The sequence below is a fragment of the Schistocerca piceifrons genome, chromosome 3 (genome assembly GCF_021461385.2).
Source record: "Schistocerca piceifrons isolate TAMUIC-IGC-003096 chromosome 3, iqSchPice1.1, whole genome shotgun sequence".
Taxonomy (NCBI): Eukaryota; Metazoa; Arthropoda; class Insecta; order Orthoptera; family Acrididae; genus Schistocerca; species Schistocerca piceifrons.
In genome coordinates this window covers 525,652,658-525,673,638 of record NC_060140.1, presented here as the reverse complement: position 1 = coordinate 525,673,638, position 20,981 = coordinate 525,652,658, and the positions used below count along the sequence as shown (strand labels likewise).

At 43.8% G+C, this 20,981-nt stretch overlaps 1 protein-coding gene across 1 annotated transcript in view; it reads right to left on the bottom strand.

The window, feature by feature from the left end:
• The window catches only part of LOC124788796 (BAI1-associated protein 3), a gene marked incomplete at its 5' end in the record, with an annotated part of 518,896 nt that extends 500,611 nt beyond the window's left edge, over window positions 1-18,285 (bottom strand). The window contains one exon of the mRNA XM_047256078.1: window positions 18,213-18,285. Within this exon, the coding sequence (XP_047112034.1) occupies window positions 18,213-18,285 (73 nt within the window). The remainder of the gene's footprint in view (window positions 1-18,212) is intronic.
• Between the last annotated feature and the right edge of the window lie 2,696 nt (window positions 18,286-20,981).

Below are 20,981 nucleotides of genomic sequence, written 5' to 3'. Positions count from 1 at the left end.
GACATGAAAGTTTTCTGAGTATAATACCGCATCATAATGTAAAAAACTGTACTGGTGAAAACAAGTTTTCGGCCAAGATAACAGTGGCTGATTTTGGGCTGTGGAGGCCTAACCAATCATATAAACAAAGATGCGTTAAACTAAGCGTTTCGACTTTGCAACTGAGTTTGTGGTATTTTATGCTAACTTGCCATTTGATGAGACCTGTCATATGTGAAATATGATGTTGGTGACTTTTTTTTTTTTTTTTTTTTTTGAGACTGTGACTAGAGCCAAATAAAATAATGCCGTGTATCGAAACTGTTTTACAATGCGAGATAAACGCAACTGGGTGACACCATTGTGGATCACGCACAGGGTGCATGGTTGAACAGGTGAAAAGACTGAAAAATTCCTTTGTCGTCTCCTACTGGCTGTCCAGAGCGCGCCCTAGAAGGAAGGATCCAGCTACTGGACTCTGGCATTGAGGAATGTAAACTCCAGAATGCTTTGATGTAAAGGGGTGGCTACACAGCCTAAGCATGAGCGTGCATCGTGGAAAAAGCATGTAGTGCTGGTTTTATTTATGTCTTCTTTCAGTTGTATGTGATTATTATCTAATGTGACTGTGAATATGAGTGGTGCAGACCTCACAAGGCTAGTTCTCGTGGTAAATAAAAAGTGTGTTGGCATCCTTCAAAACGTTTAATTACTGATTGCTAGTAGTCAAACAGCCGATTGATCAATGGCAGCGACACTCTTTGCTGTCGAGGTGAGTGCTATTAGCGGGCTTCGACTGTGTGAGAGTCTTCTGAGTAAGGGGCACATCTATTGAAGACCCAGGGATAGCGGAAAGATCATTCGCGTCACACACCTCAAGAGTACATGTCCACGTAATACAATATAATAAAATGGTTAAAATGGCTCTGAGCACTGTGGGACTTAACGTGTGAGGCCACCAGTCCCCTAGAACTTAGAACTACTTAAACCTAACTAACCTAAGGACATCACACACATCCATGCCCGAGTAAGGATTCGAACCTGCGACCGTAGCAGTCGCGCGGTTCCGGACTGAAGCGCCTAGAACCGCTTGGCCACCACGGCCGGCACAATATAATACGTATTAATGCATACAAGCTACTCATTTCAAACTGAAGGATAGTCCAGGTCACAAAACAGTACTACTAACGTTTGTACCGACTCACTGGATGGTGTGCAGAGCTTAAACGAAATACTGTGAAGAGAGGTTCTGGAAGAATCGAAGGAGTCAGGGCTGTGCTTGAGTCGTGGCTTTAATGCCAGCGATGGGAAGGTACCGGGATCGAATCAGTTCCGCAAGGAGTTTAAAATACAATGGAGGCCCAACTAGTATGCTGTAGAGGCACCTCTGGTATACCATACAGATTCAATCTTCTTAACGTCCAATGCTTGAAAAACCTGAAGGATGGCCAACGTGGTTTTACATTATTACTGATAAATACAACCACAATTACTTGACAAGTTGTCCGCAGCTCGTGGTCGTGCGGTAGCGTTCTTGCTTCCCGCGCCCGGGTTCCCGGGTTCAATTCCCGGCGGGGTCAGGGATTTTCTCTGCCTCGTGATGACTGGGTGTTGTGTGCTGTCCTTAGGTTAGTTAGGTTTAAGTAGTTCTAAGTTCTATGGGACTGATGACCATAGATGTTAAGTCCCATAGTGCTCAGAGCCATTTTTTATTTGACAAACAATAGAAAATGGTAATGCGCCGTTAACATTTTTCTCATATACACTGAAATAGTTGTACAGGCGACTGGAAATAAAATGCTTATTATTTTCGCCACAAAAGCCTCTTATAGTCTTTTAGTGGCGTGATTGAGAGAAATATGTTGGAAGACAATAATATCCGTGAAAAATTCATCTCTCATGGGTAGCCTAAGTGTCATACCAATTTCCATCCTTCTCAGTATGACCTTAGGTCACATATAAAACATCATATGGCACCTCAAAGCAGAAAAAAAGTTACGGCATATTGCATCACAGTTGAAGGAAGACAGACGGCTTTGTTCTGATGTTCTCCAAGCACAAGTATGTGTTTCATACGAAACAACTGAAGAGTCACCGGTAGTCCAGGTTTTGCGGTCCACTCAGCACTGAAGGATATAGTTTTCCTCCAAGAAGCGTACGAGAACCTTGGCAATAAGAACTCTACTATGTACATTGTGTGTGTGTGTGTGTGTGTGTGTGTGTGTGTGTGTGTGTGTGTGTGAATTCCTAAGTGACCAAACTGCTGAGGTCATCGGTCCCTAGACTTACACATTACTTAAACTAACTTATGCTAAGAACAACACATACACCCATGCCCGAGGGAGGACTCGAACCTCCGGCGGGAGGGGCCTCACAATTCGTGACATGACGGCTCAAACCGCACGGCCACTGTGCACGTCTTTTACATTGCGCTTACGCAGTTTCCATCCTAATGTTTTTGTTGCATCTCTCCTATCTCCATGTATAATAAGCTTAGCAGTCATTTTCCCGGCAATGGTAATATTATTAGAGACATTCTCTGACAGTAAGTCCATATTCGCTTCAATCGATGCGCACAGCAAAATATACACATCAAAAATGTCTTGCATCACCTCGGTTCCGAGAGTTTCGGAACCTTTACAGAAAACTGGAATAGATATCAATATAAACATCGTTTCCGCCCTTTTTATTGCTCATGAAAACCACACATTGCATGTTGTACCACCATACAGCGAGACCTTCAGAAGTGGTGGTCCAGATTGGACACCGGTACCTCTAATATCCAGTAGCACGTCATCTTGCATTCATGCATGCCTGTATTCGTCGTGGCATACTATCCAGAAGTTCATCAAGGCATTGTTGGTCCAGATTGTCCCACTCTTGTCCCACTCATCAACAGTGATTCGGCGTAGATCCCTCAGAGTGGTTGGTGAGTCACGTCGTCCATAAACAGCCCTTTTCACTCTATCCCAGGCGTGTTCGACAGGGTTCATGTCTGGAGAATACGTTGGCCACTCTAGTCGAGCGATGTCGTTATCCTGAAGGAAGTCATATACAATATGTGCACGATGGGGGTGCAAATTGTCGTCCATGAAGACGAATGCCTCGCCAATACGCTGCCGATATGATTTCACTATCGGTCGCAGGATGACATTCACGTATCGTACAGATGTTACGGCGCCTTCCATGACGTCGGCCCCACATAATGCCACCCCAAAACATCAGGGAACCTCCACCTTGCTGCATTCGCTGCACAGTGTGTGTAAGGCGTTCAGCCTGACCGGGTTGCCTCCAGACATGTCTCCGACGATTGTCTGTGTGAAGGCATATGCTACAACTGTGAAGAGAACGTCATGCCAATCCTGAGCGGTCCATTCGGCATGTTGTTGGGTCCATCTGTTCCGCGCTGCAAGGTGTCGTGGTTGCAAAGTTGGACCTCGCCGTTGACGTCGGGAGTAAAGTTGCGCATCATGCAGCCTATTGCGCACAGTTTGAGTCGTAACACCACGTCCTGTGGCTGCACGAAAAGCATTATTCAACATGGTGGCGTTGCTGTCAGGGTTCCTCCGAGCCATAATCCGTATGTAGCGGTCATCCACTGCAGTAGCAGCCCTTGGGCGTCCTGAGCGAGGCATGTCGTCGACAATTCCTGTCTTTCTGTACCTCCTCCATGCCTGAACAACGTCGCTTTGGTTGACTCCGAGACGCCTGGACACTTCCCTTGTTGAGAACCTTTTCTGGCACAAAGTAACAATGCGGACGCGATCCAACCGCGGTATTGACCGTCTAGGCTTGGTTGAACTACAGACAACACGAGCCGAGTACCTCATCTCTGATGGAATGACTGGATGACTGGAGCTGATTGGCTGTCGGACTCCCTCCGTCTACTAGGTGCTGCTCATGGATGGTTGTTTACATCTTTGGGCAGATTTAGTGGCATCTCTGAACAGTCAAAGGGACTGTGTCTGTGATACAATATCCACAGTCAACGTCTATCTTCAGGTGTTCTGGGACCCGGGGTGATGCGAAACATTTTTTGACATATGTATTACATGAATTCCATATGGCAGCGTAACTGCGGATACCCATAGAAAATTTGAGACTCTTGTCATAGATATACGAACTAAATCGTTACTGTGAAACAAGTCGCTTGTCTTGCAGAGGCCATTAGTCGATTCCGACGCCTGTTTATGGCATGGAAGTAGGTGGAACCAGCTGACTTCGCCCGTATATGGCAAAGTGCAACATGGGAACCGAGGCAGATTCGTCGAAGTGACAAAAGAGAGCGTATGTCGTTATAGTAACGAAAGGTATTCGGAAGTGAGCCAGGTAGCGCAGCCACTAAGGAAAAGAAATTTACTGCCCGGTCATGCAGAATCACGTTACCCCAGTAGGGACAGCTGTTTTGAAAAAATCTCGACTGAATTTCTTCCCCAACCTTGGCTCATTCCAACTTGCGCATTTTTGTTACAGATCCAGTTGAATGACTGATCATGTGAATGTAAAATACATACATTCTGAAAACCACGGATAGAGTCAATCAGTTAGATACTGTATTTCTCGAATTCCGAAAAGCATTTGGCTCAGTACCATAAACCTTTTGCGGAATATCGAACGCAATTTGAGCGAGGGTTGAATATTTATTGGTAAGGAGGACGCTGCAAGTGTTCGACAGGTGTAGAAATGCCCGATGGAAGTCATTAATGTCCCTCGTTGTTCACGTTGTCTGTTAATGGCCTCGTAGTCAATGTCAATAGTAAACTCAGCCATTTTGCACAAGAAGCAGTTGTCTGTTATGAACTAAAAAAGCCGAGCAAATCTTAAAAATTTCTTGAATGAAACGATCCGCACTCACCTTAAAATGCGTTTATTGAAAGTCACCGGCCGGAGTGGCCGAGCGGTTCTAGGCGCTACAGTCTTTAACCGAGCGACCGCTACGGTCGCAGGTTCGAATCCTGCCTCGGGTATGGATGTGTGTGATGTCCTTAGGTTGGTTAGGTTTAAGTAGTTCTAAGTTCTAGGGGACTGATGACCTCGGAAGTTAAGTCCCCTAGTGCTCAGAGCCATTTTTTTGTAAAGTCACAACCGGTTTCGCGTCAGCTGAAAACGCATCTCAAAAAATAATAGTAAAAATGTGGACATTGCGAGACTGAAATTTGGGATAACTTTAAGTCATCAGGATACATAATACCACTTGTGGTGACTGTAATTCCAAATATATAAGTCGCGAGGGAAGAAACTTGGGAACCCGCTTCAGAGAGTACACCAGCGGTTCCATCTCAAAGTCGGCACTAAATGCGCATTTGCACCAAACTGGCCAACTGATCACCGACATCCGAAAGAATATACAGGTACTACATTTCGAAAAAGGCAATACGCTTATTGTTTTAGAGGTGGTTGAGACTTATTGTGCCCTAAAAAAATTCCCTGATTCCGCGTTGAATGCGCAGAAACTTCTGCGACCACAAGGGTCCTTAAATTTTTTTGTGAAGGACAGAATTTGTCTTACCTCTCAGGCTTAATTAATATTTTACATTTTAACTGACAACTTTCAGTTTCATAAACGGGACTAAGCCTGCCCTTTATTTTACATACCTTTTAAGCAGCTTGACACATTTTCAGCGCCGCTCCCCCCCCCTCCCCTTCATGCTTTGTGCAGTGACGGTCTTGTTACCGTCGCCACCTGTAAACATTTTCCGCATTACAGAACGGCCAGTACTGCCTTACCAACTGCCGCTCAACCACATTCCTACTCATGGCACAGTAATAACCTTCTCGTTTATCGGGTTCATACATGGAAACTGCCTAGGTGCGTAATTAGTTTGATTAGTTTGCAACTATATTTGTACGACACTGTCTTGGCCCGTGTTTTTTTCCATAGGTTGTATGCGGTCCCCTTCATTTCAACTATGGACTAATGCTTTTAGCGTGCTTGCTTTTATAACTTGTCGTGAATGATAGAAACTGGCTCTAAGGCAGTTACCATTCCGATGTGAGTTTTTAAACAGATTTCTTTGAGTACACTTGAAGTATTGCTGTAAGATACTATTTTCAGTAACCCTTTATTCTTCAGATCATTGTCAAGAATGTTTTGTAAAATTGTTTCTTTATAAAGTTTGTACGGATCTCTTGAGATGGCGTCTTTAATTGACGCGAAACCGTCAGTGCGGATTGTTTCATTCCAAATGTGAAAATATGGGTGCGGTTTCGAAAAAGGCAATACCCTTAACGTTTTAGAGGAGATTCAGATTTATTATGCCCTAAAAACATTCCTTGTTTCCACCCAGAACGTGCAGAAATTTCTACAACCACAAGGGTCCTTAAAAAATGTGTTTAAGAAGACAGTCATTACTCCTGTAGCCACTGTGCTTATAATCACAGCTCTTTAGCCGGGAATGGTTAGCAACTTTCTTTAAATATTTAGATACCGTAAAATGTGTTCTTCACAAAACGCAAAAAGTATCCTGTATCTACAATATCATCGGAATTAGCCCACTCGTACAAATTCCCGGGTATCTGTGGGGATGTGAGATGGAATAATCACATAGGCTCAGTCGTGTGTAAACCAGGTTATAGACTTTGGTTCATTGGCCGGGTTTAGGGAAAATGAAGTTGGTCTATGAAGGAAATTGCTTACAGAACACAACCTAGAATATTCCTCGACTGTGGGGAACTCGTACCAAACACTCCATTTAAGTCCATGACGCTGGTTAATGGTTTCCTGAGCTGCAACTTATTTTACTTTGGAGCGCACACGCTAAACGTTAATAATAATTTTCCACTGATCAGTGTTTGATGTTTATTTTGCAATCGATTTAGAATCATTTTGTAGCTTCACACAGGAACTTTTTGATTTATATTTAATATCTAAATACGCGGTCTAATTCCCAGGTAGCGACACAACGTGAGAACACTTACTGAAATGAAATACACTCACAAGTATGTCTTGCTGCTACACCACAGCGTCCTGTAATGCAGCAGATATATTATATTTACTATATCATCGGATGATATGCTACAGCAACATGTTGTTTTTCATTTTGATAACCGTTTTTAAGTTGCTGACGATAGAGCCACAAAATATTTCGAAATCGACTGCAAATAGAGTGGACAACAAACACAACTGACTGGAGAATTAGTATGGAAACATAGCAAGTGTGGTTCAAAATGACGTACCAAAGACGTCTAACACCGGATACTGAACGTACACAAAGATGAGAAGTCAATGTAATTGTCCCTCTTGATCACTATTATATCTTTATTTTCTTAAAAAAATGCCCGTTAATGCGTTTCGGCCGCAGCCATCATCAGAATCAAATACAAAAATCTCCCTACACTGTCTCTCACCCGTTACACGTACACTTGTACCACAACTCATAGTACAAGTGTACTTGTAACTGACGAATATAGTGTATCGAGTTTTTTAAAAATGTGATTGTAATTATGGCTGTGGTGTCGTGATGTCAAAGCAAGGTTGGTTTTGTGGCGGTGTTCGTAGCGACAAACAATTCGCGGTAGAATCGGCTTACGAAGTCACCGCCACACTTTTAATAGCGGGCCGACCGGTCCGCTGGAACAGTGAACAGAAAGATGAAAACCCAAACACTCTGATTAAATAAAAGTCGGTACTGATCTTTATTAACGAAGATACAGAACACAGTAGTGAACTCGGTGTCTACAGAAATCTGTCTAGTTCGAGTCGGAGCGGCTAGGTCAGCGTCGGCTGACGACAAACAACAACTCTGCTGCGATGAACACACAACTGACTAGAAGTACACAATTCGGTGGCGAGTATACAACTGAGCGGCGAATACAAAACTGTCCTAGCGCTCGCGACTCCAGCGCTTAAGAAGCCAGAAGCCAGCGGTGGCGCGCGCAGACTTGCGGCGATTTGCTGTCTCGCTGGCGCTGCTTATGCGGACGGCGTCCGGACTTTGATGCTGCCAACCTTTTGGCAGCGGGCTCGGGTGGCATTACTGGCTAGGATATAACAGTTGGTACCCCGCAACGTAAGCTCATGAAAAGATAGGCGTTGCAAGCTTGCAACGACAAATGAGCGACGCCGATGTAGCCACGCATCGAAACCTTTCGATATGCCGCAGCAATGGATCTTCTGTCTATGGCCGAGCACAGCACCACTCAGCTCAGTCCGGAATCATCGACTCCTAGTAGGCCTGCTGTGTGATCGATGTATTAGGCAGAACAACACGTGAAAGTTATAGTTAAATGTACTCTGAGAGACTTGTGTTTGTCTGCATCAAAAGATACGGTAACGTTCAGAGACAGTAGCAAGTACTCGTGACTTTCCAGTGGAAATGGATAAATTTAAGTAATTCTTATCTATGTTGTAATAAAGTGAATTGATATTTGGTGTGTTATAGTATGCACTCGGTTTCCTCCCAGAGAAAACCAAAGGACCCAATACTAGTGATCAAGGCAGACAATTATGTTGACTAGAGATAACGATCACGGACTCTTATAATGATTTTATGTCATTTTGGGTAGCACGAATAGTGAGAGGTTTGTGCGACTCGTTGGAGAGCGCCACAGAGACACTGAAAAAGCTGAGCTGGCGGACGCTTGAAAATAAACGCCAGCTATCCTGCCAAAATTTGATGACTAAGATTCAAGAACCAGTGTTAACTCAGGAATCCAGGAATATACTGATCCTCTTACGTATGGTTCCCGAAGGGACAGCGAGAACAAGATAGCGCTAATTATTGGGAGCAAGAAAAAAAAAAAAAAAAAAAAAGAAGGCTGACATTTTTCCCGCCCTCCATGTGTCAATGGAACTGGAAGAAAGCCTAGTATTTAGTATAATGAAAATAACCCTCTGCGATTAGCTTCGTAGTATTTTGTGGAGTTTGGATGTGAATGCAGATGCAGATGAAGATGAGTAAATAAACAGTCAATAAATGCATAAAACGCTATCTTGCCTTGTGAACAGATCTCTCCTCCGTTTCATTGTGTTGTGTGTGCACAGCGGTAGCCATCACTCATTTGGAGCTTCGCTGTGGAAGCGCACGACGTTATCACGTCTCCCTCATCGCTTCACATGTCATCAGCCCGTCAACGTGGCCTTTATCTGAGCAACCGGCAATCTCCGTGCGCTGCCGAGGCTTATGTTTCAAATTAAGAGCTGCTTCATTTCTCGGCCTTTGATCCTCACCGCCCGGTGGTTCAGTCGGCTTGACTTTTCCTTCCCGAAAATGCTCTCCTTCTGTGCAGACGATCAATTTCTCATCTCCGTTTCGATGAGAAAGTCGTAGCAGTGACGGTCCATTGTTCCTTTTGATGCGGCCGCTTTGGCGTGCGGCTTTCTGTCTGCTTTTGCGACCCTTTACAGAAATAGAGCAGCTATTGGCAGCGCGAGAGGTAGATATTAATCAGCAACGACCAACGAAAATCTTCCTCCCTTAAAAGAGAAAAATGCCATTTGCATCAACGGTATTTCGCGACGATTCATTCGCCAGTTAAGCATGATCTGATTTATTCTGTGCAGCTGGTGCTATACAGTTTGTAAATATTTGAAGTGTTTCAGAACCACCAACAGCTGCAGATTAAGTAATTCGTTATTAACAACTGGTTTCGATCATCTCCAGGTGTCATAAAATTATTTACTAGATCCTACGTGGCAACGATCTTACTGTTACGTCAAATAAAAGAAACAACATCTTGCGTCACTGCCGTCAATAGTAAGATACATTATACTATGGAATTTTATTTGATGTCACAGTAAGAATCTTCCCATGCAAGGTGTTGTAAATAATTGTATGATACCTGAAGGTGATTAGACGATCGAAAAGTAATTTATAAAGAAATATTTTACATCAAGTGTGGGCGGCTCTGAACCGTTACGTTTTTAACATTATGCATTTTATCAGTACAAAGTTTAATTCACAGGAACCTAAATGTGAAAGTGTGAAACTGCTTAACCACTACTACTGTAAAGAAGATTTCTTCAGCTTCAATAGTACATCTCTCCTGTCTGAGAGAAAACAGCACTTGTAGACACCAGCAATGCTTCACTTGTTATATCTTATGTTAGTTTTTCACACTGTGAGGTGTAAGTCTTAGTAAAATACATTTCCTTGATATAATTTAGGTTCAGTGTAAATTCCCTTCTGCTCTCACATTTAGCGTTTGTTAATGCAAGAAGATTTTCTTTATTATCTTAGACTGTTTCAGTTATTCAGTATGAACTAAAAAAAGCATCGTCATTTCAAAAGAATGGTATGCAGTACGAGTTGTACCATTTTCCAAAGGGATGACCATAACAAATGTGGCAGTTACATACGAATTAGCTTAGTAGACGCAGCGTATAAAGTTTAGTAGAATTACGAATAACATACGACAGACGGCGTCGAAGAGTTTATTAGGTAACGAACACAGGATATATGTAGAAAAATCAGATGAACGAAAAACATGGAGACATTAACGCAGAAATTCAGTAGTGATATATTGTTCTCGAAAAAGCTTTTGGGGAATTTTATAGCTACAAGCTGCGGATCATTGGAAGGAAAAATTATAAATAACGGTTAGGTATAATCTACACGGACAAAGAAAAGGACTACAAAATTATATAGTAGGCTTACTACAATCACTCTTATTTAATGCGTTAGTAGATGTAATTTAGGAACAGATAGCTTATTTTAAAACGAGGTTTCATCCTGATACATGGATTCTATTAAACTGAGTCCTGTATACATATGATACCAGACTGTTGTCAAAAAATCAAGACTAGAATAGTTTACGTCTACCTCATTAACAAACATGTAAGATAAATGAGTGCTCTGAATCCAAATGAAGATACATGGATCGGTACCGAGATCTGTTTGAACTGCAGAATGTAAAATAATATAACAAATTTGATGTTTCACTGACTAAGGCATGGAATTTTTAAATCTCTCCTACACCGTTAAAAGTTTATTATATACTATTCACCGTAAGTCTTTCTGTTTTTGTAAAAGCTCATCCTTTGGAGAAGTATAATTTAGAAATATAAAATAAAAATATAATCCAATCAGAGTGCAAGAAATATAAATGTATGAAGCAAAATCCGGGAATTAATAGTGATGAAATGTGTGAGATATGCTGATCTCACAAAGTCTTTCCCTTTGGAAACATTTTTCATATGTGTCAGTATTGCAATACTATCACTGAAATTTGTTTAATGTCTTCTGAGTGCTTCGATGCAGCCCGTCACGAATTCCTCAACTGTGCCACCCTCTTCATCTCAGGGGAGCACATGCACCCTACATCCTCTTTTTTTTTGTTGGCTCTTTCCCTACAGATTTTACCCTCTAAAGTCCCCTATAATATTATGGAAGTTATTACCTGATGTCTTAACAGGTCCTGTCCTCCTGTCCATTCTTATCGTGTGTATCTTCCATAGGTTCATTTCTTCAACGATTCTGTGGAGAACCTCCTCGTTGAAACTTGAAACTTCCTGGCAGATTAAAACTGTGTGCCGGACCGAGACTCGAACTCGGGATCTTTGCCTTTCTGGGGCAAGTGCTCTACCAACTGAGCTAACCAAGCACAACTCACGACCCGTCCTCACAATTTTATTTCCGCCAGTACCTCGTCTCCTACCTTCCAAATTTCACAGAAGTTCTCCTGCGAAACTTGCAGCACTTTTTCGCAGGAGAACTTCTGTGAAATTTGGAAGGTAGGAGACGAGGTACTGGCGGAAATAAAATTGTGAGGACGGGTCGTGAGTTGCACTTGGTTAGCTCAGTTGATAGAGCACTTGCCCGCGAAAGGCAAAGGTCCCGCGTTCGAGTCTCGGCCCAGTACACAATTTTAATCTGCCAGGAAGTTTAAAAATCAGCGCACACTCCGCTGCAGAGTGAAAATTTCACTCTGGAAACCTCCTCGTTCCTTCTCAGTCTACCGAATTTTCGACGTCCCTCTGTAGCACCACGTGTCAAACGCTTCGGTGCATTGTATACAAAAGCTCAAAAACATCAAGGAGCTGTTGGAGTAATGTAAAGGGACTCTATGGGTAGACTTTTACACCGATGAGGGAATTGCTATCCGCACACTCACCACTTCCGCATGGGCAGGTTTTTTATTTAAACTTGTAAGCCATTTTAAACCGTCTGGATCATTGAACGTGTGACGGCAGTATTAGGATTGCCTCCGACCTAAATTTTTATCTGTTGAAGTCAGTGTATGTAAATTATACATTCTACTGACTAAAAATGTACGGATTAATTATTACGACCTTTCAATACAACATAGCCTACTATATTCCTGATACTTTCCTTAAGTTACGAGTAAACAACATAATAAGCGTTGTATTGTGTACTTGTAAATACAGCACAGGGTTAATCGTAAGTACCTCTGAGGTTCCAGAAGGCGTCAAAATTAAACTACAAGACACAGAAAAATGACACACATCAGAGAATATAGCGTTTCTCCAGATTTAGGTTCGAAATGCGCGCGATGGCGTTGTTGCACCAGGGGCCAGGCGTCTCAGAACAATGCTGCTTGATACTTACTAAGGAGCAACTGCCAATTGCTACGGAACAAACGGCAATTGCTACCGTACACCCTGCCAGTGACAGTGAAAGGAAATGTAGAAGACTGAGCCTGAACGCTCTGTGTGCATTAGACAGTTCAGGCAGTACTTTGTCTGACGAAGGTTTTTGTGGTAGCGATTAGTGCGCCATTCCATGTGGTGCTGCAACATGTCTCCAGTGCTTATATCGTAGACGAGCAGTGGGACGCCTCGAAGCCGAGCAAACTCAGAGGCCACAGTAATAAGTGTTTCCGGAGGTATCATCTAGCGATTAAAAAAGGCCGCTGAAGGTGGAAATGCTATAATAAAAGACGCCGGTGGTCGTAGAGGGATCAGCACACCACAAGAGGGCCTGGACGTAGCCCTAGTGGCAAAGAGGAACAGACATCTCATTCTTAGGCAGATCGCTGCAGATTTTGCACACCTGTATGTGACAGAACCATTTCTTGACGATTAAATCAAGCTGTTTTGTACGTTCGGAAGCCTGTTAAATGCATCCCACTTGAACCATGTCATCGCCGAGAAAGGGTCCGTTTGGTCGTGTAGAGAGTACGTTGGTTGTGGGCAGCGAAAGTGGTCCAGAATGACATTCTGCAACGAATCCCACTTCCGCGTGGCAAGTGATTCCGGCCACCAGTCAGTGTGAAGAGAGACTGGAACACTTTACACGCCATAGAATGTTCACGAAAGTAATCGGTATGACCTAGGCATTAAGGTATGAGCAGACATTATGCACAATGGCCGAACACTGTTGCATATCTTTGCTCGAGATATCGTTACAGCACAGTTGTATTTCAGGCGAGATTATTCTGAATCATGTCCGTCTGATTAGAGGTGCGGTGGATATTGACTTCCTGTTCATGGACGACAATGCCCTCCAACGCAGGACTGCTGGGGTTCGGACATACAGGAAAGCGAAGTTACTGAACGTACGGAAAAGCCTGCGTACTCCCTGGACCTATCCCCATAGACCAAGCGTGGAACGCTATAGGCAGATGTGTTTCTCAATGAACATATTTCCCGAACCACGCAAGAACTGAAAACTACCTTGAAAGGGGACTATGACAATATCCCCCAAGGACTCCTCAACAGTTTGGTAGCCAGCGTGAATAACAGGTCCAAAATGTGCGTTAGTGACAGTGGAGGGCATATTCCTTACTGAGAGTATGATATCGATCTTTACGTTGGGCGTGTGACCTTTGTCGATCATTAACGTTATTTATGTCTGTTATCCTGCTTTCCCACGTTGTGAAATCTGTACCATTTTTCATTATAAACACACAACTTCACGCCTATTACACTTGTACTGTGGTGCATATCGTCCATCATAGCCTGCCGATTATTCCCGTCCAATAATGTCTCTGTTTCTTAGTAAATGTCAAGCAGTGTACAGAAAAATCATCAACCCAGAGAACAGATTTGCAAAGTGGGCTGCTGTCGTTGCGTCTTCCTATGCATGGCAGCAACGACGCCAATGAATTGCGTGCACATAAGAACTTCGCCGTGTCACAAACGGTGAACATATTCAACGCCTGTAAAGTGAGGTGAAACTTGGAGCCGTGCTCCCTCCACTGAAGTGGGTGTATTTTCTGTATGTATTTTAGTTTTCACACAGTCGCTTCCGAAACCTCGAAGGTATTTATGAATAAAAAGGACGTTGATAGCTTCAGTGATTTTATGCTGAACTTTATTTGTGATTGGTGTGATAGAGAAACAGCATGTTATAGACAAACAGTATCCAGACCAAGAAGCTAAGATTCTAATAGAAGGAGTATCCTAGAAGAGAGACAACTCTGTAGTAGCTTTCGATAAATGCCTAAACGACCTCTGTTACTGGAGATAAAACAGGAATGTCTCCGATGTAAGGCAGCTACTGGCGAGACGGAAACAGGGTACACGAGGCATATTTCGAGATACTCCGAACGTCCAGGCAGCAAGTTGCCTCGTGGCACCGTGTAGGGCGCAGCAGTCGTGTGAAGTGTGTGGCCACTGGCGAGATACCACACGTAGAACTCTCGGCCGAGGGATGCGTAGTCACTGTCGTGCGTTCTATGAAGCCTCATCAAAGGGCCATAAAAATATTGAGAATTCATCCTTGCTTGTTTACGTTTCTTGGTTTGGATTAATGTTTACACGAATTCATCACGCTTTGCGGTAACCTGTGCTGTATTCTGGACTTCACTTCCGGACAGCCATTCACTCAGCCATTAGAGAACAATGGAACTATTTACAAAATGATTCTTGACATCACCCTGTGAGTGAGGACTCACAAATTTTGCGTAATTGGACATTGACGTTTTTGAGGAAATCAGTAATGTATCTATGTATAACAAATTCAGTCCATCTACATTGCATATATTTATGAAGTACTGACTAGTTCGGTTTTGTAAAACCATCTTCAGCTCTGTAGCGGTAAGAAAAAGTAAGTAGCAGCGTTGTTTACTTTAGGTCACACATTGCCCCGCAATACGTAAGAAAGTGCTAGATAAAATAACATAACATATTAATTAATCGTTGGAAATGAAAGAAAGTGCAGAAACAGAAACTTTGTTGCCAAAGGTCTCCCAGTTGGGCACGGAAAGTAAGAGGTCATATAGCATGAGGTCAGCATGACTGTAGTTCCAAATGGGGCTCGTCCCGCAACACAAAGCACTTAAGGAAACAGGAAAAGACTGTAGCACTGAGATAAGTTGGTAAGAAAGGTAGGTAGGTAGGGTTTAACGTCTCTTTGACAGTAAGGTCATTAGAGTCGGACCACAAGCTCCACAAGCTCGGACTATGGAAGGATGAGGAAGGAAATCGGCCATGCTCTTGTCAAAGGAACCATCCCGGTATTTGCCCGCAATGATTTGGGGAAATCACGGAAAGTAATTTGAGCAGTCGGCCTTCCGAATGAGGGTTCAGCGTTCCAATCACTGCACCACCTCGCTCTGCATGTATCAATCAGCGAACAGTTGCAGTGCACTGTGACGGCGTTCTTCATTACAGCCTGGCCCGGAGATAACATCTGGATGACTTCACACGGGGAAGACGAAGAGGCATTATGAAACTGGAAGAAGGACGAAATGTGACAAATGTCGCCTAGGAGTCTAGTATTGCTCACAGTATTGTTTGATGTGTATGGGGAGCGTTCCGCACAACAGGCACTGCTCGCCCAATGAGAGGAGGCGCTCGACCACGGCCAATTACAGCAGCGAATGACCGCTACGTTGTGAAACAGCCAAGAGTGGATCCACGTCAAACAGCGGGTGCGACTGCAACCACGCTCAACAGGACTGCAGGGCAAGCAGTACCACACTCCACAGTAGCACAAAGACTGTGCGGGGGGTGGTGGTGGTGGTTGTTAGTGTTTAACGTCCCGTCGACAACGAGGTCATTAGAGACGGAGCGCAAGCTCGGGTTAGGGAAGGATTGGGAAGAAAATCGGCCGTGCCCTTTTAAAGGAACCATCCCGGCATTTGCCTGAAACGATTTAGGGAAATCACGGAAAACCTAAATCAGGATGGCCGGAGACGGGATTGAACCGTCGTCCTCCCGAATGCGAGTCCAGTGTGCTAACCACTGCGCCACCTCGCTCGGTGTGCGGGGGGTGGTCTCTTTGTCAGACGTCCAGTTCGTTGTATTCCGTTAACACCCGCACGTCGGCGACACAGTTTGTGATGGTGCTAAGAACGTAAGGGCTGGAGCAACGAGGGGTGGGATCACGTGCTCTTCTCGGATGAAAGCAGATTCAGTCTGAGTAGTGATTGTGGTTGTACTCTCATATGGCGAGAGATGTGAACATATAATGAATAAGGAACATTTTTCGAACATGATAGTCTTAGTGGTCTAGGTGTGATACTATGGGGAGGCATAACGTTGTGAGACGCCCGCTAAACCCGCAGGGCTGAACAGGTGGTTAGGATTGTGGAAAGGGCCAAATAAGGTGTCGGTCAGGTTCACTCAAAATTGTAATTTATTATATTTTAATAACATCTTTAAACAGCACATAGCCGAGCCTCTAGAACTACGAGTTTCCAAAAGGCAATTATTTCACGGCTTAGGGCCTCCAAACAAGAAATCTTAAAAGTCAACAAAATAAAAATGCAGTTAAAATAGCAAATAAAACAATTAAAATATGTATGGTATCACAGCTAGGCTGGTAAGCCTCAAGGCAAAAGTAGATAGAACAAACATATGCAAGGTGCAATACAAGCGGCTGAGGGCCACAATTTAATTTGAAAATTTTAGAATATGTTACGATAATCTTTTAAGGCAGATGGCCACAATGTTTTTGCTTAAAGGGTAATTTCAACAATAAGGTTTTAAGCGCCTTAGGTCCCACAATTAATTTTCCAAAATTAAAAAATACATAAAGTCCAGTAAAAACAAGAATCTTTAAATCTTTGGCTATGATATGTCATAAACAGACAATTAAACACTAGTGAGAAGGACAATAAAGAAAACGGAACTCAGAAGCCTCCAGGGAGGTCGGTCTGCCCTCGTTCACTTAGGTGAGACAGGTGGTGAGCCCAACTACACTTGATCCTTCGGAACCCAACCAGGGGACAGCCACGGACCGACCCACACAACGACTTGCTTGCCACCAATCAGTACATGAGAACTCAAACACCAAACGTGATAATCCACAATGAAGTATGTATTAGCTGTCAAAACTACACACCATGTTGGACAGCGACAACAGATGAGGAAAGGACGCTGCCCGAAATTACGTTAGTGGCCAGGGCAGGTAACCAGAGCACTAACGGCCACAAGGCATAAAATTCCGCTGGTGTACTCGAATTGTAGTCAACCAATGTAGTTAATTGCACCGCATGGCGGCTAAATTTCTGCAATAGAAACACTCGGTGTTGCTCACAGGAAAACCTCCCCAACAGCGAATCACCGAAACGTACCACACAACTTGAATGGACGTGGCTTGGGTACTTGAAACCACTACTCAACTTTGACGTCCTGGGTCGGTGAACCACGAAGCTCGTAGCGATAAGACAGCTCCTCGCACGCTCCAACACTGCGCAGGGACCGCGAGCGGACCCAGCCGACTGCACCGCGCGGAGATAACTTCCCTGGTCCGCAGCAACCGACCGACTCCCGTCAGAATGCCAAAACATCTAAAATAGTCGTTAGTGGAAATAACGCTAACTACACACACAACCTGACAAACACTTGCACGAAGACCTGGACGATACCCAACAGTAACTAAACACGCATGAAGGCAAATCGGGAGTTGACGCACACACACACAGCCGACTCATGAGCGAGCGGCGAGCCAAAACGTGTCATCCAGTAGAACGACCGACCGACGATCCACCAAGACCGTGGTCTGGTTCAAGTGAAGCGTAGCGGCAATGGTCGGGCGAGCAATGTGGATGTAGACCTCACTGATGCTCCGACTGCACTAGTGCCGCATTGCAACTCCCCGACTGGCAGGTCCGGACTGCGCTCCAGACACGTTACAACTGACTGGCCGACCTTAACTCGGAACCCGAACTCTCCTTACGACAGACAACGACTGGGAAGTAATAGCAGTCGAGCAAAGATACTACGACAGGGAATATATCGATACGCGCTGCCAACGCCGATCACGGTCAGGCAAAGCAGCAACTCAGTGACAGTCGTAATTTAAATTAACGTAGTGAAATGGAAGTACGTTAAAAACAGGGTGTAAAATACATGATGGCGGGAACACGAGCCACGTACGGCTCACGTTGCATGGGAGGACTGACCACTACATCTTGTACGCTGTACTCTCGCTGGTCAACTACGCTCCTTCCTCCCGGTGCGACATTTCAGAGCTACAATGGGCCCTGACTTCATTTTTACAGATACTGCGCGACCGCATCGAACAGGGTTGTAGAGCAGCTCTTAGAACTAGAAGATTCTCGATGAGTGGACTGACCTGCCCGTTTTCCCGACTTAAGTCCATGGCGACGATGGGGGAGGCGTATTACCGCCCTTCCACATGCAGAAACGACCATCCAGCAGTAGTCAGCCGCGCTGCTGGAGAAATGGAACACCCTACCATAAGAACTTCTTGCTGATGTGGTGGCCAGTTGGGAGCATGTTGCAGAGCGTGCATTGCTGTCCGCGGTGATCAGACACCCTACTAACATTCATGTCCTGCCTTTTGTAATATCCAAGGGACCATCAAAAATCGCGGTTACGTCGGTGTAATTATTGTCTATGAATAAAAATGACAGTTCTCTTCGTCTCATTGTATGTTTTTGCGGTTACTGTCTGTACTACACTCTAACATTTATTCCTATGTATGCTCCGAGTTCTACCGAGCTGTGTTACTTGACAGTGATAGATCATGCAAAACTTATTTTCGTTCATACGTTTTGCACATCTGTGTTTGATAGTTATTTATTTTATTTTTCTTCTCCTTACAAACTGAAGATGGTTTCATGGCACCGGGACTCGTCATAACTTCAGAAATATATGTAACCTGTATAGAGAGTAAAATTTATGATCACGAAACTTGTTTTCAGTTACTCGCAAACAGAACAGAAAATAACAATGACAACAGGATTAATAATAACAAAATACTTAATCAAGACTACAGGTTGCTACAGGCCGAAATGAATGAAGCAAATATTTAGTGATAATGACGAACAAAGAAAATTCCTGTGCACTAGAGCATCAGTACATCGGTTCTCGGTAACAACTTCTGCAGAAGTTTCGTTTGTTTTCAAATGCTCATCAAGAATTTACGGCGCGCTTCGAATCGCTTGTGCGAGGATCGACTACCTGAAAATCAAGTCAGGCGAAGCTGTGAAGTACTGGCTGCGCTCCTCTAGGCTCGTGCGTGCCGGTGCGTCCTTTTAGTTAAAAGTGCGCTAAGCTCCCTCCGTTCCTCACGAGCGAGGCGAGAAGTTTCATTACGAGGAGCGCCGAATAAAAAAGCAGGTAACGACAGCTGGCGCTGCTTAGCGCGCTACCTTAATCTCTGCGAGCATAATTTATTACGCGTTTTACTCTCGCCCGCTGCAAGGAGGGTGTCCCAGATGCTATACAGAGCGCTTTGTTCAGCCACGCCGTTCAGTAGGGGCCGCTTTCTCGAAACTAAGTTATAAAATACAGTTCCATTCGTTACGTGCTTCCTCGCGTTTTTACGCTGTAACACCTTTTGCCATTTACACACTGCTTAGCACGGAAAGCTTGGTCCTTACAGACGATTTTACGTTTCGTTTCATGTTGTTCACTGAGTTTTACAACACACGTTGCAGCTAGCAAACAAATCCTTTTGCGTTGTACGCCGACTGCATTGCCACGCTGTTTCTGCTAGTCTTTTCTATTTTCTTTCTGAACTAAACAGAGAATTGACGTAACAGCTGTTCGGGGTTTGAGCATTGTTAGATAACGATAACCTTGGTTTTAGGAAAGATAGTTCAGGCGTTGCAACTGATAATGGACCAAGACGTAAGAAAAATAAAGCAATGCTCGTGGTATTTTCCGACTTAGATAAAGCGTTCGATAGTACAAAATGGCACAAGATGTTCGAAATTCTCGGGAAAAGTGGCGTATACAGGGAAAGACGGGTAATATACAGCATATACAAGAACCAACAGGAAACTACACGACTGTAAGACCAAGAACGACGAACTCCGATTAAAGAGGGTGTAAGGCGGGGATGCAGTTTTTCGTTTCTACTATTCAACCTATCTATCGAAGAAGCAATGAGAGAGATAAAAGAAAGGTCCAGGGGTGGAATTAAATTTCGGTGTGAAAGGATCTCAATGATAAGATTGTTGGTGACATTGCTATTCTTGGTGAAAGAGAAGAAACGTTGTAGGCCCAGTTAACTCCAATGACCAGCTTAATGAGCACACGCTCTAGACTAAGAATAAATCGCCGAGGGAATGCAGAAGTAATGAGTGATGTAAGAAATGAGATTAGCTATACATTTAATAGTAAAATTGGTGATCACAGCTAGACTAAGTGAAGGGAGTCTGCTACCTTGGAAGCAAAATAACCCATGACGAATGAAACGAGGAAGACGTAAAAAGCATTCTAGTACAGGCAAAGATGGCAGAAGAAGAATGTGAGGAAGACATTTCTGAGAGAAGGCATTTGGAGAAGAGCATTGTATGGAAGTGAATCGTGGACTACGGGAAAACCGGAGCATATGAGAAGTTAAGTGTTTGAGATTTGATGCTACACAAGGATGTTTAAAATTAGGTTGACAGGTTGGATAAGAAGTGCAGAGGTTCTCCGCAGAATCGGCGAAGAGGGGAACATCTGGGAAACATCGAGAAGAAGAAGGGGCAGGATGATAGTATATGTTGAACAGTACTGCATAAATGCTGGGTGGGTAACTAAATGAAATGTCGTTAGTTGGGGACAAATGACTATAATATAAAGCGTTTCGGGTTTTCGCGTCATCAGATATTTTGAAAATATAGGATGCATGAAATAAAATTTTTTTACAGCAGTGATTGCTCTATGAAGAAGCACAACATAGTCAACACATACC